The following is a 24,830-nucleotide window of genomic DNA, read 5'->3' on the forward strand; positions in this document are numbered from 1 at the left end:
TCCCGATGCTCCTCCCCCATTCCCTAACTGTCTATTTTCAGTGGTAGCACTAGATTAGCCAGACTTCCAGTTGTAATTTATATGCTACCCAAAGTGGTCATACTTTTACAAGCCACATTTGGCCCTGTGTCAATCCATTGTATACACCACGTAGAGTTTTCGGTCTGCAGGCCAGCTCCTGTGCTTGCACCACTTTGAACATAAACGGGCAACAAAAAGACAGGCATTGTATAAATTGTGAATGACCAGAACCAGGGAGCCATCCAGCAGAAATTGATAACGCAGTGTTAACATGGAGAGCTTCTCAGATAACCAAAACCACTGTCTGAGCACAAGTTAACACGGATTGCATTTACAATGTAATAAATGCAGTATTCATAAACTTGTATGTGTCTTGTGACTTTCGTGTCAGCAGGGTTTCTGCAGGCCTCTATTTATATCAGATAAACTTCAAATATTCCAGAATGTAGACCGCATCTGGCCTCATTTTTGAAGTGTCCCTCTAGGAACATGTCTAAAATAGTAGATTGTTCCATTTTTTTTTCCTAATGAGAAAAGTCCATGTGTTCTGTGATTATTAATAATAATGGCTTCAAATAAATTATTGACTGATTGCAATGGCACGTACTTCCTAGCAGCTGAGGGGCTCCTTGGAAAGAATTCTGGTCCCCACTGCAAAGCATCTGAGTTGTGCTCCTCTGCCCTCCTTCCTCCATCAGTGCCTCGGTCATCAGCCATCTCAGGCAGAGTTGCTGAGGGGCCAGCAAGGGAAAGGTGAGACAAATGTGAAGGACTCATGGCTCTAGATTCTAGTAACAACATTTAATATAATATTGGAAAGGAGTTGGTGTTTCCTGTATTTTCCAGCTTACTAATTTTGGAAGATTTTAAAATTTTTTGTTCAACAGGATTCAGTATAACGGCAGTCACATGCTCATAAATGTGTGTGTAGGTAGATAGATGTAGATGAAGACATAGATGTTGATGCCAAATGACTACTGTTTATGAGCCTTTGTGTGGGGGAAGTGAATAAGATGTATTCCTTATCATGGGGAAGTTGCTTAGAGCCTTGTAGAGGAGATGGGCATGAGCATGGTCAGTGGGTCTTTAGTAGAAATTACCAAATGTCTATTTACATGGGATGAATGGTACTAGACACTCTACTAGGCTCTGGGTAGAGAACGAAGAACAAAACATAGAGTCTTGGGGTATGTACCATAATAGTGCTACAGACAATGAGTTGATCTGAAGTCCAGAGGAGGGAGAAACAGTGCCAGCCAGGTTGACCAGGAAAGACTTCCAGACAGCAGTGACATTGGAAATGTATGTAAATGCATTTCCTTTATGTTTAATTCACTGAGTATGTTTTCTATTTAAATTATGTTAAATTTGGGGAGCTGTAACTCAGTGATCATTCATAATTTTTTTTAATATCTTGTGATTTCAAAAGTAAATCTTTAGAGTTCCAGCTTTACTTAAAGTAATCTAAGTCCATTTACTATGATTTAAAGTATTCATAAAGCAAGGTGATTATGATTCTTGAGACCATTGTACAAAGCCCTGAAGTGTGTTATACATAGATCAGAAACCCTCTCCTTTGTTATATCTTGTAAGTCTGTTAGGTTAAAAAAAAAAAAAGAACCTATTCTTTCTTACTATTCCTATTCTATCCTAGACATATGAAAAATAGAATTGTATGTGCCACAATCTAACGGGAGAATCATTGAGTTCTTTTTTTATTGCATGTGCTACCAAAGACTTAGAAAATCAAGATAAAACCGGGCAAAAATGCATCGTTTATTAGCGTACACACCTCCATTTTCCTAAAGTTGCATGGCTCGCTGAATTAGGAAAGTGCTGTCAATATTGCATCACTGTTGACATTGACAGGAAAAAAAGGAACGTATATACTTTTCCCATTTGCTATTTCAATAGTCCAAGTCGCGGTGGCAAATGAAAATACAACTGAATCTCAAGTGAATGGCCAGAAACACCGTACATTTTATGAAATATGGCAGCATAATGAATAAAAAAAAAAATAGGAGGTTAAAAAAAAAAGAGTCCTGGCTTTCAAGTCCTGCTGGTTGTGAGGCGATTGAATCATAGTGCATTCTGTTTGATGTCTCGGCTTTGCTATTCAGATGCGCTGCAGAGTAGAAGCATCCCCTCTGCAAAGTGCACCTGGCAACCCGACATGGAGGTAGGTAGGCTGTTTTTCCTGCACCTGCAAGAAACATATATATTCAGAGTAGAATTTAAGTAGGACTATTTTAATTCTCCTAATTGCGATCAATTCCTCACACAGGGAAAACGATCAGTCAGGTACAAAAGAAACTGCTTAGGATTTGAAGGAATTTGACAATTTTGTTGTAGTTCCTAGCCTGGCAGGTGGTAATAATGCCTATGCCAGCACTGTCAAAATATGAAAATTAAAGTGACGATGGGTTTTAATGAAATCCATTTGACAAATATAATTAAGGTGTTTTAATATGAAGTCCTGTAATAAAGACTACCGGTGGACTCCCTGAGGTCCTGACTAATTGTGTAGATTGCTTTTAAGCTTTGAATAGTTTTATTGGATAATGAACTGTTAAGAAGTGTTAGATCTTTCTTAAGCAGAATTTGGTTTGAAAAAGAAGAGGAGAGACAGGCCTGAGGTGTGGCATTTTAAACATAATTAGAAGAGAGATTTAAGTTAACATCTTTGATCTTGCTGTCAGTTTTTGATTAGAGCTGTAAATGCTTTAATCAAGTGTAGTGTAGTCATTACATTTCTAACTGTTTTTTAAACTGCGAAATTACTGAGATATTGACATCAATTTTAACACATTCTGAAAATCTGCAGCAGAATTGGGTTTCTCTGCTGAGTGTTTGCATCAGAATATCAGATTATACTGATTTACCAACCTTAAACACAATGGCAGAATTATAGTGTGATGAGGAATAGTTTAGTCTCACTGTAAGTGAGATGCAGCAACAAAACAATACAATTACTTGGTATTAGTTATGGTTTCTAGGACTGTGTTTGCAAGTTGAAAGCACTCATCATGTTCTGTGTCACTCAAATGTGTAGCTAAGGAAGTAACCTCCAACTGTTCAATCAGGTGGACTTTGTCATCTAAAATGTTTTTTACTTTTCCTTTTCAAAGAAATATTGTTGGTAGCTCACTATGAGCACCTGACGCCATATTTGGTTTTGTATTCCTATACCTGGTACATAGTGAGCACTAAGTAAATGTTTATTGAATGAATGAGTAACCAGTTCTCAATAGCTGAATATAAACCATTCGAATTCTTTTCCCAGAATTAAATGAGACCATAAATAAGTGAACTGTAAGGCAAACGTACCCATCCTCTCCCTTCTGCCACCTGTCCTAACCCAGGTACTCATTTTAGGGTATAGATGGGCATGTATTTTGTATTTCTGCCTAGTTTCAGATAGCTAAAGTGATGAGTTAGACCAGTGCTAGATGGGACTCTCCCTGGTGGAAATCTACCTTCCTAGCGTTTAACCCACGATGGCAGGAAGTGATGGGGCTGTTTTAAGGAGCCGTGCCCCAGGCCCATTCATTGACTCTAATAAGAAGGAGTCCACACAAATTATGTGGCCTTGAACTTTCTGTTTCTGTATTATGTGTTACCATAGAACATGAAATGAGGAGTTAGGAGTATGGATTCTAATCCAAGCTCTGCCTGACATGCCATTTAGAAAAATCACTTTTCTTCAGATGATCTAATCCAATCCCTGAATGGAATAAACAACTTCTAAATCCTTCCCAACTCTGGTATTCTATTGATCAATGTTTAGCTCTCTAAATAAACCTCTTTACCACCTTCATCCTTTTGACCTTCTTTGCTTTTAATGTTTTCTCCTTTTTACTTTCTTTATATTCCAACTTTTCTCTCTTAACTTCTCCACTATCATCAATCCAGAAAGCATGACTTGAAATCAACTCAATGGCAATGGGTTCGGTTTGTTTTTTGTTTGGTATATGTTAGACACTGTAATGGAAAAAAATAACACCAAATCCCAATATATTGCTCTTTTGGTTATCTAATGCCAATATATTGCTGAAAGAAAAAGGGCGTGGATGGATGGTCAGGAGAGAATACTGTCTTAACGTCCACTTTGACTTACATGCCACTGGATGAGAGATACATTTTGAAAGTAGGAATAGCTGGACCAGATGCCTTTCAAAGTTTTCACCTGCATATTTTACTAGAAATAAGACATGTCTTTTAAATGATTCAACTACTCACTCTGTTGTTTCAGATACTTACTGTTTACAATTAGTTTCATGTCAGTATTATGTCCATTAAGAATTGGTCGACCTTCAGCCATTTAAGGAGCTGGCATATGATCAAGAACTGAAGGAAGAAAGTCCAAGTTGCACCAAAGGCATTGGTGAAAAACAAGACTCCAGGAATTGATGGAATACCAATTGAGATGTTTCAACAAATGGATGCAGCATTGGAGACGCATGCTCATCTATGCTAAGAAATTTGGGAAACAGCTACCTGGCCAACCATTTGGAAGAGATCCATATTTGTGCCCATTCCAAAGAAAGGTGACCCAACAGAATGCAGAAGTTATCAAACAATGTCACTAATACTACACACAAGTGAAATTTTGCTGATGATAATTCAAAACCGGTTGTAGCAGTACATTCACAGGAAACTGCCAGAAATTCAAGCCAAACCCAGAAGAGAACGTAGAACAAGGGTTACCACTGCTAATGTCAGATGGATCGTGCCTGAAAGCAGAGAGTACCAGAAAAATGTTTACCTGTGTTTCATTGGCTGTGCAAAATCATTTGACTGTGTGGATCACAGCAAATTATAGATAACATTGAAAAGAATGGACATACCAGAACACTTAATTTTGCTCATGTGGAACCTGTACGTAGACCAAGAGGCAGTTGTTTGAACAGAACAAAGAAATACTGCTTGGTTTAAAATCAGGAAAGGTGTGTGTCAGTGTTGTATCCTTTCACCATACTTATTCAATCTGTATACTGAGCAAATAATCTGAGAAGCTGGACTATATGAAGAAGAATGGGGCATCAGGATTGAAGGAAGACTCATTAACAACCTGCAATATGCACATGACACAACCTTGCTTACTGAAAGTGAAGATGACTTGATACACTTACTGATGACGATCCAAGATTACAGCCTTCAGTATGGATTACACCTCAACATAAAACAAAAATCTTTACAACTGGACCAATAAGAACCATCATGATAAATGAAGAAAAGATTGAAATTGTCAAGGATTTCACTTTACTTTCATCCACAGTCAATGCCCCTGGAAGCAGTAGTCAAAAAATCAAATGACATATTTGCATTGGGCCAGTCTGCTGCAGAAGACTTCTTTAAGGTCCACTTTGAGGACTAAGATGTGCCTGACCCAAGCCATGGTATTTGCAATCACCTCACATGCATGCAAAAGCTGGACAATGAATAAGGAAGGCTGAAGAAGAATTGATGCCTTTGAATTACGGTTTTGGTGAAGAATATTCAATATACCGTGGACTGCCAGAAGAACAAAGAAATCTGTCCTGGAAGAAGTACAGCCAGAATGCTCCTTAGAAGCGAGGATGGCAAGACTTCGTCTCATGTATTTTGGACACGTTATCAGGAGGGACCAGTCCTTGGAGAAGGACATTGTGCTTGGTAAATTAAAGGGTCAGCAGAAGAGAGGAAGACCCTCAAAAAGATAGACTGACACAGTGGCTGCAACAGCGGACTTAAACATGGCAATAGTTATGAGGATGATGCAGGACCAAGCAGTGTTTCATTCTGTTTTACATAGGGTCACTATGTGTTGGAACCCACTCAGCAGCACCTAACAACAACATTATGTCCATCCTGAAGCTATGATGAAAGGAATTAGAAGTCAGTCTTCCATAGGTGTCTTAGTTATCTAGTGCTGCAATAACAGAAATGCCACAAGTGGATGCTTTATCAAAGAGAAAATTATTCTCTCACAGTTTGGTAGGCTAGAAGTCCAAACTCAGGGCAGCAGCTCCAGGGGGAAGGCTTTCTGTCTCTGTCGGCTCTGGAGGAAGATCCTTGTCATCAGTCTTGCCTTGGTCTAGGAGCTTCTCCTTGCAGGAACCACAGATCCAAAGGACGTGCTCTGCTCCCGGCAGTGCTGTCTTGGTGGTATGAGGTCACCCTATCTCTATGCTTGCTTCTCTCTGTTATATCTCAAAAGAGATTGGCTCAAGACACAATCCAATCTTGTAGATTGAGTCCTGCCTCATTAACATAACTGCCACCTATCCTACCTCATTAGCATCATAGAAGTAGGATTTATAACATAGGAGAATCACACCAGATGACAAAATGGTGGACAGTCACACAATACTGGGAATCATGGCCTAGCCAAATTGATATACATGTTTTGGGGGACACAATTCAATCCATGACAATTTGTCCTTATCTTTGTCTTCTAAGATTTGAAAAGAAATGTGAGTTGTATGGAAGAGTATCAGCAACAGTTATGTTATCAGTAGTCACTCTCATTTTAAATTATGTCAGAAGACACCACCGTAAGACGGCTGAGTATGAGTATGGAGTCAGGAAGTCTGTGTGGAAGTCAAGAAATGTGGATTCTTGGAGACCTGTGAGCATAATGAACACATTTGTGGAGAGTACCATGTTTCCACATTAGTTGATAGAACGTATTTGGTGCATTCCTCAACCTAGCACTTGTAGGACATTTTATACTTTTTGTGATTGTGGTTGTTTTCACATCACTATATCCCACTAAGTATGAGCTGCTAGATGTTGGGACCATGTTTTATTCTTCTTTAAATCTTTGCAATGCCTGCCACATAATTGGCTCTCAATAGTATTTATTGAATTGAATTCTAATACTACCTCTGATGCAACATTTGTCTCTGCAGGCAAATTGCTTACTCTTTCTTAGACAGTTAATTTTCACCAAGTGTCTGAAGCTATGATGAAAGGAATTAAAAGTCAGTGCTCCATAGGTGTCTTAGTTATCTAGTGCTGCTATAACAGAAATACCACAAGTGGATGGCTTTAACAAAGAAAATTTTATTTTCTCACAGCCTGATAAGCTAGAAGTCCAAATTCAGGGTGTCAGCTCTAGGGGAAGGCCTTCTCTGTTGGCTCTGGAGGAAGGTCTTTCTCTTCAGTCTTCGCCTGGACTAGGAGCTTCTCCGCACAGGAACCCCGAGTCCAAAAGACACACTCTGCTCCTGGTGCTTTTTTCTTGGTGGTGTGAGGTCCCCAACTCTCTGCTTGCTTTTCTTTCCTTTTTATCTTTTTAGAGATAAAAAGTGGTACAGGGCACACCCCAGGGAAACTCCCTTTACATTGGATCAGAAATGTGACCTGGGTAAGGGTGTTACAATTCCACCCTAATCTTCTTCAGTGTAAAATTACAATCACAAAATGGAAGACAACAACACAGTACTAAAAATCATGGCCCAGCCAAATTGATACACACATTTTTGGGGGGACGTAATTCAATCCATGACACGAGGATTTCTAAGAAAGAAATGAATGGAGAATCCATGGGATAAATGAAAGTGACTGCAAAACTTTTCTTTTACTTCCATATTGTAAACTGCTTACCACTCCAGCCCACCCTCAAATGAAAGAAAGATTTTCCAACAGGACCATGGCAATTTTCGCTTTCAGAATATTTGTTCTGTGCTTTGAGATCATGATGAAAGACCTGTAGAGTGGGGAGAAATTGTTTAGGTGTGATCCCTTCTGAATCCATAGATACAATCAGAGTCAGTCTGCTTATAAAATCATCAACACACTATTTCCTGCTGCACTAGGTGTTCTTTTGAAGTCTCTTGTACCAAGCTTTGACCTCATTTCTCAAGATGTATCCACGTTTTCTAAACAGGAAATTTTGGCAAATATAAGACAGCCCCAACTGCAAAATGTTTTTGAATGTTACTTTTCGTTTAACACTTAAGGACATCAATAAGGAAAAATATGACATGTATACTATATAGTGTTAACTGGCATTTCATTAAAGTTGTCAGCTAAAAGTGGGTTTTCCCTGTAGTTTACATATGGATAAACATATGATGATAAACACAACATCAGTGCAGAATGTACAGGATTTCACATAGATAATTTTTGTAAATTAATTCCTGTATTACACTTTATACCTGCTTTGTTGTTTTTTTGTTTTGTTTTATTGAGGCTGTGTTGTTTTTGAAGGGAACATTGAGATAACCTATGTAGAAATTACACATCAGTTACACGTCTGGATTGATTTGGTACCTTCTTATGAAAAAGCTAAAAAGATTACATTAGAATCTATAAGAGTAAAAATAAGAAAAATGAAAATCGGCCCAAACCATATTCATTCTCATTCCATCTTGCTTTCTCTCTTGCCTCACTAAGGAAAGAAAGTTACCAGTTTTTGCCAAAGTCTAACTCCATGAAACTAGAGAATTTTTGAAACTTGTCAGAAAAAAATGGCAATCCTAGGACAGGCCATCCTTCTTCGTATTGATGGCTTCATCATCAGGTTTCTGAAGACCACTGAGCCCAGTGCTGCAGACTCTAAAATGCATATCAATCACTGTAAATACATTAAATCATTTTTGGGGTAAACCAACATTGGCATTCATGAAAACATTAAAGAGAGTTCAAAAAGGGATGCATTTTCCTGTGATACTAAAGAATCAAGAATAATTTTGAATTCATTTTGCCTTATTCTGTTTCACTTTTTAAAGATTTATTCTTGTTATTCTTTTGGTAAGAGCCTTAAACATCCCCTGTATTCAGCAATCTTTTTCTTTCCCCCATTATTGTGAGTCTCCAACTTTGTAATACAGTTTTGACAATGTGGCATTTTGCTTTCAAACAGGAGTTCAGTAGAAGATAAAAATCCCTAAATAGCTTACCTAATTAACAATTGTTATGTCTGGATGAAATGTGTAGTGGGGGTTGCGTTCGTCAGTGGGTAAAATTTATACATATTAAATAATTTGTTTAATCAGTCTTTAAGACTTGGGGGCTTCTGGTTTTACTCACTGTATATAGCAATTGTTTTATTTTTATATGGATGTTTGTGTATTTGTTTTTAATGTTTCTGTCATTTTTCCTACACCTGAAGAGGAGAATGGGATTTGCCAGTGATAAATGGGGAAGTTGACTAGCTAACTAATAAAGATTTGTCTTAATCAAGTATGATTTGTCAGAACAGGAGCGCAATGGGGTCAGGGCGCGCGCAATGAATTATACAGCATTCACAGGAGGAAAGGACCCGGCAAGAGACCTCATAAATATGCTGCCATTACCCACTGCTAATTCGTATTCAAAGAGCGCTCTGCGCAGCCAGCCTCTAGGTTGCTGAGCTGTTCACCAGCTTCCTGAGCTTTCTGTTTGTGTGAAAAAGAAGTTTTCATTCTGTTTTGGCATCATCTACGTCCTCAAGGTATATCACTTCCCAAAACTGAACCAATACCAAATAATTTGAAATGTCGTTTATTACATTACATCAAATTCCCACAACGATTGCAGCTTGGAAACCCTAAGGGGCAGTTCTACTCTACTGTGTCCTAGAGGGTCTTTATGAGTCAGAATCAACTTGTCAGCACACAACAACAACAGACTATGGAGTCCCTGGGTGGTGCAAACTGTTAAGTGCTCAACCACTAGCCTAAAGGTTGACAGTTCAGACCCACCCAGAGACATCTGGGAAGGCAGGCCTGGTGATCTGTTTCCAAAAGATCACAGCCTTGGAAACCCTATGGAGCAGGTCTACTCTGCACACATGTAATCGCCATGAGTAGGAACTGGCTCAGAGGCAACTAACAACAACAATGGGCTCAGCAACATGCTGGACACAGTGGGGAAGATACAGATGTATAAGACATATCCTCTGCTAGAAGAAGTTTCTAATACTTTCTTATGGTCCCCTTAAAGTATTGTTTCTATAAATTCAAACATGGCTACAACAGGAATAGCCATCTGATTTCACAGTAAAAGTTTCCTCCCAGTGGAGAATTCCCAAATTAAAGGTGGCTCTTAACTATTTTCTGAAGTTAAACTTACATTACATACGTTGATGATATTTTATGTTCATGCTGAGCTTGACTTTCTAACCTGCGATTCATAGTCTTCTCATTTGTTTATATGTCTAATTGCTTTCATTGCTTTAGATAGGTTAAATAAGCTTTTTTCCAAGCCTTTGTTGTATAAATTACTTCTTCAATTTGAAGAGGTTATTGTTCTCCTCTTCATACTGAACGTACTTTTAAGAATTTCTGGGCTGCTAAACCAACATTCAAGACCAGCAGATCTGTTGTGTTTGGCTGTAGTTGGGATGATGTCCTCCGCTGCTCTGAAAGTCAGCATGGAGAAGCACACCTGTCTTGAGAGTTTTATCTTAAGCTTAAGTGGTTTTTAGATGAGATTTTAATTATGAAAAAATAGTTTCCAACATCTCAGTATCTAAATTGGGTAGAAGAGATATTGGCATCACTCTTTTAATGGAATAACCACTCTAGTAGTTGATGATCCCCGTCCCTTTTTGATGAAACAGGTGTCCACATTAAAATAATAATAGTAGTAATGATAATAAAAACGCTTGAGAGTACATTTTTGGTTTATCGAGGAGGATATAAATGGACTTGGACACCAAATTGCTTTCCATTTCCAGGCATGGTCCCTCCAAGCAAGAAAAAATTGAAATTTAAAAGTTGGGAAATTTCACTCTCTCTATTCCTGATTCATCCAAGGAAAATTTTTATTTGGTATATTTCCTGAAACTTCCCCAGAACACTGACCACAGGCAAGAACAGGAAAGGAGCACAGTCCTCTGACTGATCTCTTAACCACTCAGAACTAACCCACGACTAGCAACAGAAGGTTTAGAGTGGAGCGTAGTAGAATGTCCAGGATTCTGGGGTGATGGGGCATTTCTTTGCTTCAGGTGAAAAAAATAAACCAACTCTGTGAATCAAAGAAGGTGTGAAGGGACTTGGGATTATGGTTGAACCAGTGCTTAGAACAATGTCTGAACTTCATTGTAAACAAACTCTCGGTAACCCCTGTGAGTGACTCCATGAAGAAATTCACAAGGTGATGCAGATAGATGGGCAGTGGAAACAGACCAGAGCAGTAATTTGATCCTGAGAAATGACTGGTCTTTACGTCAGCAGAGTCACTGAGTGTCTCAGAAAAAAAACAAAATGCACAAACTCCTGGGAAGTGAATGACAGTTAAGGAAAGTTGGGAAAACAGGGCCATCTGAGCCTGTGAGGTAGACTATCATGGCCTACCTGGACCTTAGAAAACATAATGATTGGAATCATTTTTTTATTTTTTTCATTTTCCCTTCCACTCTTGTCCTTGTATTTGATTCATGACATTCTACAGGTCATAAAATGTCTTCTTTCCTTTTTTTTTTTTTGTTATGTGTTTGCCCAAACCATTGTTACAAATTGCTAGAACAGAATGCCTGGGATATTGGATGTTTGGGGCCTGGTGAAAACACAGTGTGGGCTAGTGGCCAGAGCTTTGGGATCAGTTAGATGTGTGTTTTGCATACCGTACTGGCCAAACTTGGACAAATTAATTAACCTCTCCAAGCCTCAGATTCTCCATCTTTAAAATAGAGTTAATAATAATCTATTTCGTATGGTAGTTGTGAAGATTAAATGCAGTATCTGTCAAGTACTTACCATAATGGCTGGCATACAATGAAGCACTCGATAAATAGTAGCCAAAAATAAAGACCTTCCCTGGAGGGAAAGATTCGTTGCAGTATTTTACACACAGCATGTAAGCAATAAACTTTTGTTGGATACATATTGAATGAATGAAGTCATTTTTTTCATGTTCCAGAGTTTAAGCCCATGTGCGTTTTTCTCCCCCAAAAAGTCCCATCCCAACTGGTTAATACTCTTACATGGAAGTTTGGTAAAAGACACAATTTTAGTGGTTCCCTAATAGAGCCTATTGAGATGTAATTAAAAATTCTTCTTAGAGTTATGCTAATAAGATCAATATACAGTCTTACTGATGAAGTCTAATAAATTCTCTGTTGTGTTGAGAGACAATAGTGGCTTTGTTTTATTCTGTATTTCAGAAGCTCCCAATGTCATAGTGCTTGCTAACAAAGGCAAACAATAGTAAACTACCTTTTCTAGGAGTTTTACTAAAAGGAGTCTCTAAGTATGTCTAAGTGCATATTTGGTTATATACTGTCCTTCTAAGGTCAAACTGGTATTACAGTTTACAAGATGGAATAACTCTCTACTGCCCCGCACCTGACATTGACCAGCAGTTGCCACCTGATGAGCTAGATTATCAAAATCCATATTTATTTAGCCTTTTCTTTAATGTCTTCAGAAGGATAGCATGGATGTTAGGAAATCTTTAGTTCCTTCATATCTTTATTTATTTATGGGAGATAATAGGTGTTGAGCTCAGTTTGGATCTCTTTTATCCCCTAAACATCTCAAGTTTAGAAATATTAGTAAGGTCACATCACTTTTTAAAACTTTGCTGGAATATACCCCAAAGTCATCCATCTTTTTTTTTTTTTAAGTTCTGCCGTTTTTGTTTGTTCTCTAATTCCCCTGTCTTGAGTTTCAGTAATAGAGTTATTCAGGAATAAAATGTCTCCATCTCCTTGACTGTTGCATGATATCATATAAATTCTCCCTCTTAGATTTTAGGATTCTCTGTAGATTGCTCTGGCTTTGTTTTGTTTATTGATTGATCTGTGCCCTATCTACTTCCACAAGAAGGATTTCATATGGCTTATAATAAAAGATTGAAGCCCAGGTGGTGCACTGGTTAAGAGTTGGGCTGCAAACTGAAAGATTGGCAGTTTGAATTCACCAGCTGCTCCTTAGAAACCCTATGAGACAGTTCTTCTCTGTCGTATAGGTTCTCTATGAGCTGGAATCAACTCAACGGCTACGGGTGTTTGGTTTTTATGATAAAAGGTCAGGTATATGAAGGGCAAAAATAAAATAAAATAACCCAGGACAAAAAATGGAAGCCAAGAAATAAAGGAGACTTATGGGGGTAGGGTAGGGGAAGAACTATATGAAGAAATCCTAGAGGAATGCTTTAACAATTAAGGATTAAACTTACACAGAGCTTCCTAGGACTCAAGCCAAAGAACAATATATGTTGAGGTTATGTAGCATTGTTGTACAAAATGTACTTGCAAAAAAATTTTTTTAGAAGGGGAGGTGATATGGTTTGGTATTTGGATAAGACAAACTAAGAAATGTGATGAATCCTATTCTTGACATCAGCTTTACCAAAATACTTTTTGTTTCAAAAAATTTTACGTAAGTCTTGTGAGCAACAAGCGCCTAGGGTTAAAAGGGATAAAGTTCTGTGCTGGGGCCAGATAACATAGGACTAGAGAATGTAGAGGAATGGAAGCCAATAGTTCTTAATAAGGAGTTTGGTGTGATTTCTGGAAATTTTTAAGAATACGCCTACTCCTCATTTATCATCTCTCGTTACCCGACATTTTGCATTTACAACAATAGTAAAAACATCGATCCAACTATTCTGCACATTAACAATGTATGGCTGGCAGTAATGAACACCAAGGTACAAGGCAAGAGTAATGCTGGCTGTGATGGTTAAGGTTATATGTCACCATGGCTAGACCATGATTTTCAGTGATTTGGCAGTTATGTAATGATGTAATTTGGAAGTTATTTAATGATGTAGTTATTCTCCATTTTTTCATCTGATGTGGTCACCCTCCATTTTTACATAATGCCAATTTTTGCATAACCAACTGGTCTTTGGAACCTGACCATATCGATAAGTGAGGAGTGGGTGTATATATGTCTGGACCCTATGTCCAGAGATTCTAATTTAGTTACCCTATAATGAGATCTACACAACTGTATTTATTAAAAGTTTCATAAATGAGTTTGATGCATACTACCAGGTGAGAACCTCTTCCATAGACCGTCCCTTCAAATTCTAGTCATCTCACTCAGACTTTTGAAGGAAAGAAGTAGCAGACAATTCAAGAATGAGAGCACTACCTGAAAGCTGAAAAGTGGCTCTTCTATGTTGTCAATTGAAAGAAGACCCCAATGCTACAGATCAAGGATAGCAAATAGGTCTTATCCCCTGTGCCAGCTCTGATCCATTGAAGTTGATTGCCTGGAGCGTTTGAGGGGAGGGTTTGTTGTGAGGCTATGTTCAGGAGCACTGTGATTAATAAGTAATATCTGCCAGGTGTTTGGTATTAAGGAGTGGTGGCATATATGCCATGTATTTTTTTAACCTTTCTCTCGGAATGAGATGTGAATAAATAATAGAAGTGACATTTTGTTGGAAAATTTTTTAAAGATTTATTTTATCCCTGTGAATTTTTATTTCTAAATTTTAAGCATTTTTCTAATTTCTAAGCCACCTTTAGTGCCAGTCCTCTCACTTTTTTAAATCTTCCCTCTAAATCTCCAACGTGATTTCTTACCTTGTATTTCTCTGTTGATCATGCTTTATGTTAAAACATTGTGTTTCTTAATGTTCACACTCAGCTGCTTAAATGTTCAAATCAAGGCCTGTTGTCTGCCTGTACCCATTGCCTCAAGTTTCTTCAGACACAGTAACATTCTTTTTTCCATTTATCCACTAAATCCATGCTCCCTCCTCCTCTTTTAACCTAGGTGTCTGCTTTCTGTCTGCTCAGAGGGGGGTCAAGATATGAAAAATATTGTATAAAACCTAACATTTTAATTTTTAAAATAATGTAAACATTTGTCAAAACTTTGAGTTAGGGTATAAATTCTTTTTTTTTTTTTATTGAGGTATATGAAGACAGTAACTTCTTCCAAATGAGTTTTAAACAAGACCTCAAACCAGTTTGATCCCCTGCTGCAAATTTGCATTTCTACCCCAGATACACTGAATCAGAACCTGTATTTTTAACAAGATTCCTGGGGATCTTGTTAAAAATGTAGGTTCTGATTCAGTGTATCTGGGGTAGAAATGCAAATTCTCACCAGCGGGTTGAACTGGAATGACCCAGTTCGAAGCCCTGGTCTTAAATATTTTGTGTGAATTAAAAATAGCCAGGGGTGGATTATCCATTAGGCAAGGTAAGCACGGTGTAGTGAACAATTTTTCACCATATCAGAGATTCTAATTCTGGGTATGGCTGGCATCTGTCTCTCTCCCAGCCCCACAACACCGTTCTGCTGAATCAAAGTCTCTTTTCAAATTTACAATTCCTGACATGGGCAGATGATCCAGCAAGCAAGGTAAGCATGGGTTTACCTTGCTTATTATGCAATCTGCCCCCTGAAAAGAGCTCTGCAGCCCCCAACCTCACACCATATACAACAAAATAAATCAAAGACCTAAATATAAGAGCTAAAACTGTAAAACTCTTAGAAGAAAACATAGGGATAAATCTTCATGACCTTGGTTTTGGCAGTGTATTCGTAGGTATGATATCAAAAACACAAGCAACCAAAGAAAGAAAATAGATAAATTGGACTTCATCAAAATATAAAACTTTTGCACATCGAAGGACACTACCAAGAAAGTGAAAAAACAACTCGTAGAATGTGAGAAAATACTTACAAATCACGTATCTAAGAAGGATCTAGTGTCCAGAATATAAAAAGAACACTTACAGCTAACAACAAAAAGACAAGCAACCCAATTTAAAAATGGGCAAAGGACTTAAATAGATATTTCTCCAAAGAAGATATGCAAATGGCCAACAAACACATGAAAAGATGCAAACATGATTAGTCATTAGGGAAATTCAAATCAAATCCACAGTGAGATACCACTTCACACTAAGGGCTATTTAAAAAAAAAAAAAAAATGAAACTAAAAAATAAAAAGTGTTAGAAGGATGTGGAGAAATTGGAACCCTCGCGCATTGGTGGTGGGAATGTAAAATGGTGCAGCCATTGTAGAAAACAGTTTAACGGTTCCTCAAAAAGCTTACCATGGAATTACCATGGGATCCAGCAGTTCCACTCGTAGGTGTATACCCAAAGAACTGAGAACATATTCAAACAAATGTACATGAACACTTATAGTGGCACTATTCACTATAGCCAAAAGTGGAAACAACCCAAATGTCCATCAAGAGATGTATGGATAAACAAAATATGGTATATCCCTATAATGGGATATCATTCAGCCATGTAAAGAAATGAAGTAATGACACATGCTACAATGTGAGTGAGCCTCAAAAGTCTTATGCTAAGTAAGAGAAGGCAGATACAAAATGTCAAATATTGTATAGTTCTGTTTATATGAAATTTCCAGAACGGGCAAATCCATACAGAGACAGAAAGCAGGTTAGTGGTTGCCAGGGGCTGGAGGAAGAGAGGAATGAGGAGTGACTGTTTGTTGGCTGCAGGGTCTCCTTTGTGGGTGATGAAAATGTTTTAAAACTAGGTAGAGGTGATGTTTGCACAACGTTGTGAACGTACTAAATGCCACTGAATTGTACACTTTAAAATGGTGAATTTTGTTATGTGAATATTATCTCAATTAAAAAAAAATAAAAATAGCTCTGTAGCATACTTTCAAAGTGATACATATAGTTCATATTTTCAAACAGAATGTTAGTTTCCTAGTGCTGCCGTAACAAAAAATTCTGCAAGTGGGTGGCTTTAAAGAACAAAAATTTATTTTATCATGGTTTTGAAGGCTAGAAGCCCAAGTCAGGTAATCAGCTCTAAGGGGAGGGTCTTTCTTATCAGTAGCTTCAGGAGTTCCTCAGCATCCCTTGGAGCTCCTTAGTGCCTGCCCTCCCCCTGTGTGTGTCTATTCTGCTCTCTGTAAGACACTTCTAAGTGATTAAGTTTACAATGCACTCTACTCCAATGTGACCTCATTAACATAACCAAATAAAACCTCTGTTTCCGAACAGAGTCATATCTACAGGTATAGACAGGGGTTAAGACTTTCACATTTCTCTCGGAGGGACACAATTCAACCTGTAACAAATGTGGTCTTAGTAATTTTTAGTGTTTAAATCCAAAGATTACAAGCTATGTATGTCTGTTATGTATGCATTCATATATTGATATGCATCAAGTACCACATACCTGAATCATAAGGAAAGGAGTGGTTCTACCCTCAAACCTTCAAGCCAGCTTTGTCTTTTAGCTTCAATTCAAACTAAGAATAAAATTAAGACCAGAAAAAGAATATTAAGAAAAGGAAGGTGAAAACCAAAACCAAATCCACTGCCTTTGAGTCAGTTCCTACTCATAACAATCTAATAGGAGAGAGTAGAATTGCCCTATAGGGTTTCCAAGGATATAATCTTTACAGAAGCAGACTGCCACGTCTTTCTTCCATGGAGTGGCTGATGGGTTTGAACTGCCACCCTTTGGGTTAGCAGCTGAGCGCCACCAGGGCTCCGTACCGTGACTACAGAGGCCAGAAATTCTAATATCGTGTTGTAGTCACGTACGATGGCTGAGATTCATGAATTTTTCTGCCCCTTGCTTCTATTCCAACACAGTGAGTGAAGTGTTCTCCTATTAGGCTCTGAATATGGGCCTCAAGCCAAGTAAATCTGTTTTGTCCCGTGTGTGTGCAAGCACGTGCATTTGATGGTTCGAATTTTACCACCTGATTACCTGCTTCTCATAGAGACAATGAGCAAATGTATTAAATATCCCATCTCACCAGACTCCTTTGTTAAGAACAACAGATTAACTTGCTATTGCGAATAGAGCAGAGCAAGGGATCAGTGGGGGATAGGCATTTTGCAATTCATCAAGATATGAGAATCAACACCTCATTTTTTTGTATGAGACACATCTTTCTAGTACTTTTTTACTGTTTATCTAATTTGCAAGAACAGAAAGTAGTGTCAGTTGACCCTAAAATCACAGAATCTTTGTCTGCTCAGTGGCTGTAATTCTTATGTGGGAATGATGGTGTTCAGGGAATATGGAGGCTGTGTCCTGTCCCACTCTTGCCCAAGCTATTTCAAAGGCCTTCCTTGGGCACCAATGTTTTAAATATGTACTAAAGTATTAGAATGCCTTGTCACCTGCATTGTGATGATTTTGGACAGCTCTTTAAATTCACTGTTTTTATGCTGCGGAGATCACTGACCTAGAAGTCTGGAGACTTTAGCCCACCCTTGCAGCTCTGTCAGTAATTAGCAACGTGACCCAGGTGATCACCATCCCTAGCTCTGCTCTCGGCCTCCCAGTTTACTTATCTGTGCAGTGACTTTTAAGGTCCATGTTTGTCCTCAAAATCTGTGGTTTTATTATTATAAACTTTAAAAAGACTTGACCCCATTTTCAAGTTCAGTGGTTCCCATGAACGGAAATTTCCAGAGCACCAGCAGAGTCAGGTATTGTCTCTTAAAATGCTGCATATCCTAAGAGGAAGAAGAAATGGCCCCATCTTTAAAATAGTTTACAATTGAATAGGGAAGGAGGAACATATAATCAAGGAGTCACTCACTCAGATGCCTACAGCAGCCAAGACTGAGTGAAGCAGGCCAGATGGGGAGGTGGCAAACTAGATAGGACCTGGCCCTTCTAAAGAAGGTTCCAGCCAGTGCTTACCAGGTGGGAATAGGGACTCAGTGTTGCCAGATATTCCAAATTTCAAAAGAAGCAGAAAGTCCAGCTTTTGTTTAATGAAATCTCCTGTTTACAAAAAAAAATGTTGCCAACCAGTTCAAAAATGTTTAATATAAAAAAATATAGAGAGTTTCATAAAAGCCAAACATGTCTGCTAGCCATGTAACTCCCAAAGTCTACCCAATAGAGACTTCTGAATAAGCAGATAATTACAATGTGATACATGCAGTGACAGAAATGTGTGCAAATTTCAAAAAGAGTATAGATGGCGATTAACTCTGCCCATACTGATTTCTAGAAAGGCTTTCTAATTACCTTCTAGTGATTCGTCAATAGTTCACAGCACTTCTTGTGGTTTTTTAGAGTGAGTACTCAACCAGCCATCTGGATGACTCTGACCACATCTCCCTAGTCTGTTAAGTAAATACATGTTTGGGAGATTGCACCACTGAGTCTCTGGAATGTGTTTTGACAGTTTTTGCCCATTTGGGTTTCCTGCTGCTTTATCTCCTTGCTTTGAGATTCTTTATTGAATTGTGGAAAGGGGACGACCTTCCTGCCCTCTCTGGTCTTGTTTCATAGAATAGAGCAGATTCATTCTCATTTTTGAATGGAGCTGTAATGAACGTGGTTCCTTTTGTTTAACAGCCTAAATTTACGTCGTACCTGCTCCTTCCAGAGCATCATTATTGGTAGCACAGCTTCACTGACTGATGTCTGAGGGCTCTGGGAATAGTGTTTGTTAATTATCGTCAGCAAACCAGGTAACTGAGGGGAGGCTCTGCTACTATGACTTTGATGAAAGCAGCACTGATGATTTTTTTAATTGCTTAATGATAGATTTGATCATCTTCAAGCAAAATAGAATACCCACTCAGCTGCTGAGGAGGTCATGTTAAGCCATAATTGCTTTCGAAAAAAAAACCTAGGTCCTGCACACTCTTTTGCTGTCTTTCTCCTAAGAAAACCTAAGTTTAAATTTAGTTTATATGAGTGTGTAATTTCCTGTAGTAATGCCATCATCAAAGTGCTTGTAAATATTTTATTATAGATAGTAAACGCAAATGTCCTCAGGGGCCAAACAGGCAACTGTATGAAGCTGTCCAGTGTTGGGGACTTACTTTGGCAAACTGGAGAGTATATGACCTGTCTAAAAACATTTAAGTTTCATTTTGTTGGTTTTTTGGTTTTGTCGTTTTTATTGATTTGTTTTAACAGTATCCTGTAGGCCCGGGGATGGGAGTATATCTGTGGGCCTGATTTGGCATTTGGTTCTGATTTGCTTAAGTGCTCTAGGAAGAAAAGAGACATTAGCTTTGAGAGTAGTTGAGTTGTGATATTTTACAGCTGAGGAGCACTAGAGATCATCCAGTCCAAGATCCTCATTCTATATTTAAGGAAACTAAGACCTGAAGAAGGGAAGTGTTTTACCTAAATTAAATCCCAAGAGAATAATTATTTCTTATAAGTGGATCTTAAAGACAAGGCAAACTTCAGAAATCATTGTAGAGATGGTTCTATATCTGCACTCTCAATAAGCAGCCAATAGCCACATGTAGCTATTGATCACTTGAAATGGTACTAATGCTACTGAGGAACTGAATAGTTTATTTTATTTTAATTAATTTAAATTCAAATAGCCCCATGTGGCCAGTGGGTACTGTATTGGACAGAGATGCTCTAGGGATTAAAATTTTTATCCTTATCATAGTTTACCTGGATTATATGGTATGCTACTTCACGTATGGGGCCCCTGGGTGGCACCAGTGGTTAAGCACTTGACTACTAGCTTGAAGGTAGGCAGTTTGAACCCACCCAGAGGTGCCTGGGAAGACAGGCCTGGCGATCTGCTTCCAAAAGGTCACAGCCTTCAAAACCCTGTGGAGTCATTATACTCTGCACACATGGGGCTGCCATGAGTCGGAATCAACTCAACGGCAACTAACAAGACTTCACATATAACTTAAAACCATTCAATAGTATACTTTTGTTTACCTCCCCTCTATCCTTTGTGCTATGGTTGTCATTATTTACTTTTATATATGCTGTTACTGTGTTTGCTTTAAACAGTCAATTATTTTTAAGGAATATAGGAAAAGAGAAAAAAATAATTTTTTTATATTTATCCAGAGATTTGCCATCTCTGATGCTCGTTATTCTTTCTTGTAGATCCAGGTTTCTATCTACTATCATTTTCTTTCAGCCTGAAGAATTTAACCTTTTTTTGTAGCTCAGGTCAACTGGCTACTAATTCTCTCAATTCTCATTTACCTAAAAATATCTTTATTTTTGAAGCATGTTTTCATCAGACTTTGGGATGTTCATTGTCTTCTGGCTTGCACTGCTCCTGATGAGAAGTCAGCCATCATTCTGATCATTGTTTGCCTGTATCTTTTTTTCCTTTGGCTGCTTTTAAGTTTTTTTTAATTGATCTTTAGTTTTGATAAATTTGACTATGATGTGACTAGGTGTGGTTTTCTTTAAATTTATCTTTTTCAGAGTTATTGAGCTTCTTTGATTGGTGGGTTACTATTTTCTTTTATCACATTTGGAAATTTTTTGACTGTTACTTCTTCAGGTATTTTTTTCCATCCCATTCTTTGTCTCAAGGAATCTCTTTTTCTGGGAATAATTATGTGTATGTGAAACCATTTGTTACTGTCTCCCAGATTATTGATGCACTGCTTATTTTTCTTTTCCCAAACTTTTTCCTCTGCTTTAGTTTGTATAATTTTTATTAGCCTGTCTTCAAGTTCAGTGATCCTTTCTTTTACAGTGAAGGATCTACTATTTGGTCCATTCAATGAATTGATTTTAGATACTGTGTTTTTTTCATTGTAGAATTCTCATGTAGTTCCTTTTTAAGAGTTTCGGTTTCTTTCCTGAAATACACAATCTATTCACCATTACATTCACTTTTTCCTGTAAATTCTTGAACAGTTGTAATAGTTGTTTTAACTGCTAACTCCAATAGATGACCTAGCCTACTTCTACAGACTGTTTTTTCTTGATTATGGGTCAGATTTTCCTGCATCTTTGCATGTCTTGTCATTATTGTAGTATTTTAGACATTGCATTAAAAAAGAACAATGAAATCTGAAATATGACATTTTGGTTATTTTCCTCTGGAAACTGTTTTTTCTATCTGGTATTTAGGATAAGGGACTGATCAGATTCCTCCAGAAGCTAACCTGAGCTGGTGCTGAGCTGCATCACTAACTGGATTGAATTTACCTACAATTAACTCCCCTAAATCAGAGTTATTGCTGCCTTTTTGCTCTTAACAGTATTTGACCCGGGCGTGGGTTAAGCCGCAGTGTCGGCGATTTTGGCTCACCTTTGGATTCAACTCTGACAGACTCCTGGAGTACAAACACCACAGGAATGTGTGGGAATATATGATTTTTCTTAGCAGCCCCTCCTCCACTTCTGCTTTCTTGACAAAATTTGGGGGTTCAGCAGAATTATCAGACCAAGCTATTTGTTTTTGTTTTTGGAGCTCATCTAGATTCCATTCTGTCCTTCAAGCCCACACTGTCATATAATGTTTGATCTCTCCTTGTACTTGGAAAGTCTATTTATGGTGGACCTACACTCAGACCAGACATTCACCGTAGGTATCCAGGCTACCACTACTCTTTGCTTACCTGTGAAGTGCTTGTTTCCCTCTAGATTTCATGAGAGCTTCTTTGCATCCACTGAATTTCCCCAGAAAAGTACAATAATTATTTTGCCTGGGTTTTCCTTTTTCCGTAGCAGTGTTCTTTTGCATCTTCCTGTATCCTAACTGGAAGCAGAAGTTCCTCACGTGTCTTGAATTGGTGAAAGTAATGTCTTCTCCATTTCCCTGCTTTTCCAGGTGCTAGGAGTTCAAAATACCCTTTATGCCTGGGTAATATCAATACTGAGAATAACCTACTCAGTCATTGCATGATACCAGAGTCAGTTCCAAAGAAGGTGTGATAAATGCCAAAGAATGCCTGGCCAAATCTTCAATGAGCAGCTGTCTCCTGGAAAAGCTGTACGTGTCCCCTTCTGCGTCCTGAAGCAACAAGTTTTTACCTTTATTTAATTCATTGGTCAGAAATTCCCAAACCATGTGCAAAATTCGGTATTCCAAATTGTTAGGAAATATTACTTTGCATTTCTCATCTGTCCCCTTCATGTTCTACATACACGTGAAAGCACATGCTTCCAAAATAGCTCTTTTGCGTTCTTCCTGTTTACTCCTGCATGTCACAGAAGTCCACATATTCAGACGTTATCTGGATAATTGTGAATGCCTTATATCTCTGCTACTCTCTGCTACTAATTGCTGATGAAATTTTTGAAAGCCAGATGACCTTGCTTCTTTTCGATCTTTAAAGAAGACGCAGCTGACTGTCTTCACTTTTTTAAAAAACTTTTTTGAAATCCACATCTTTAACAAAGTTTGTAAAAACAAAGTTAAATTTGTGCTGAAGAATAATCAGTATCTTCTGATGAGTGGTGCACAAGTGCACTGTTTGTAGCATCATGGCTAAAATTTTGTTTTTGATATTTTTAATATATTGAATGAGCCATTCCATGGTAAATTAGATTTGAGGCCCCTGCTCTTTCAGCCAAGTTTATATTGTAACGTGGTGTGAGCTTTTGTAGTTCTTACAGACAATATTTCACTCTGCTTATCTCTAAGATATAGATTCAATAATTTTTAAAAAAGAGGTTCATTCACGTGGCTCTTATGATGGACTTTTGTCAGGTGTGTTATTTTCTAATGAATTGGGAAAAAAGATACTTTCAGTGATACTGGGTCTTAGGTTTTATAATGCTAGGTCAGTCCTTCAGGAAGTATCTTGCTAGATTTGTAATTCCCTGATTCCTTCTCACTTCCTTATGGGGCTGGAAAGCGTTGAATGCCTATTTTGTATATCCCCAAAAGATTGAAAAATAGAGGAAATGTTATGGAAAACCCCTTTTACAAGTGTGTGCCCTTATAAAAAGGTTATGGATCAAGGATATGATTGATTTTGGGTAATTGTGAAAACAAAAGCCCATTTTGTAAGCTTGAGTGCTGTACCCTCAAGATGATTCCCAGAGACCCTGCGGAAAGGAAAGAAATAGTGCAGGAAGGAATTCTTCCTTTCAGGAATCCATTTGTCATGTTCATACTGACATGAAGAATTCCAGCATACAGCATCCATTCTGATCTTCTCTTATGATTCCCATTGTTTCTTAATCTCAAGAAGATCCTCTTGGTCCACAAGTGCAGTATTTATATGATTTATGACTTATCAAATCATTTCAGTAGAGGCAGCCTGACTATTCTCTTTCTACAAGCTCTGTGTAAGTTTAAAGAACTAAAAATTCTAGACTCAGCATATCATATTTGCCATTGGTTTAGCACGTATTCATTAGTGTTTTTGGTGCTTGCTTGATTTAAGGTAAATTATTCAAGAAAAATAAACTTAATACTACTACTAACTTTCAATAACATAGCCCCTAATTGTCTAACACTATTCTAACCAAGTATACCTGCATGCTGTTTTTTTTTTTTTTCAATCCTCTTCAATTTGTCATCTTCTGTTTGGGTTTGTTTGCAGGGGGAGCCACATAATGAAAAAAACATACATAATTTTTTTTTTCATTCTATAAGGATTAGTATTTCTAATATATTTGGCCTGGAATTTTCTTTATTGGGATATTAAAATTGAAAGGCAGCAAGTTAGAATTGAAATAAGAATTCTATTTCCTAGAAATGCATGGTATTTCCATTTAAAGACCAGGGTGTGTACACTCTTGCCAGTATTTCTTCTCTTGCCAGTTGGGATTAGTTCTTGGAGGCTGAGATATTCCCTGGGAGGCAAGGAGATTCAAGGAGTAGCTTGTGACTCCTGAACAAACAGGCCCAAGCTCTGTACCTGACGTCCCATTGACTTCTTCAGTATCAGACTACAGATCCCTTCAGGGTAGAGATTTTCCACCTGGTGAACCAATAGGGTCATGAATCTGTTGTCCACGTTCCGATGTGCTCTGAGAATAGGAGTAGGTCCACAAACCTTTCATATACTCCATTTTCACTCTGTGTCATTTTTTGGTTGCTTCATTCCTTTCACAGATACTTATTGGGAACTTTATGCTGGTGACAGATACAACCTGTTTCCTATTCTTTTCAGATAAATGTACTTTCAACATTAGTACCATCAATCATGATGAGAGAAAAGATCATATAAATACTATTTTTACTGACATAATTACAGTAGTCAT

General features: G+C 37.9%; 1 protein-coding gene across 16 annotated transcripts in view; it reads left to right on the top strand.

Moving 5' to 3' along the window:
• VTI1A (vesicle transport through interaction with t-SNAREs 1A) overlaps positions 1 to 24,830 on the top strand; it is a 378,820-nt gene that overhangs the window by 187,823 nt on the left and 166,167 nt on the right. The window contains exon 8 of one of the 16 annotated variants that reach the window (XM_049855513.1): positions 639 to 1,354. The exons of 14 other annotated variants lie outside the window; for them this stretch is intronic. In XM_049855513.1, the coding sequence (XP_049711470.1) occupies positions 639 to 806 (168 nt within the window). In that variant the 3' untranslated portion in view covers positions 807 to 1,354. Of the gene's footprint in view, positions 1 to 638; positions 1,355 to 24,830 lie in introns of those variants that run through there. One more of the 16 variants, XM_049855521.1, reaches the window with a different exon arrangement.

This window comes from Elephas maximus, chromosome 16 (assembly GCF_024166365.1).
Source record: "Elephas maximus indicus isolate mEleMax1 chromosome 16, mEleMax1 primary haplotype, whole genome shotgun sequence".
NCBI lineage: Eukaryota > Metazoa > Chordata > Mammalia > Proboscidea > Elephantidae > Elephas > Elephas maximus.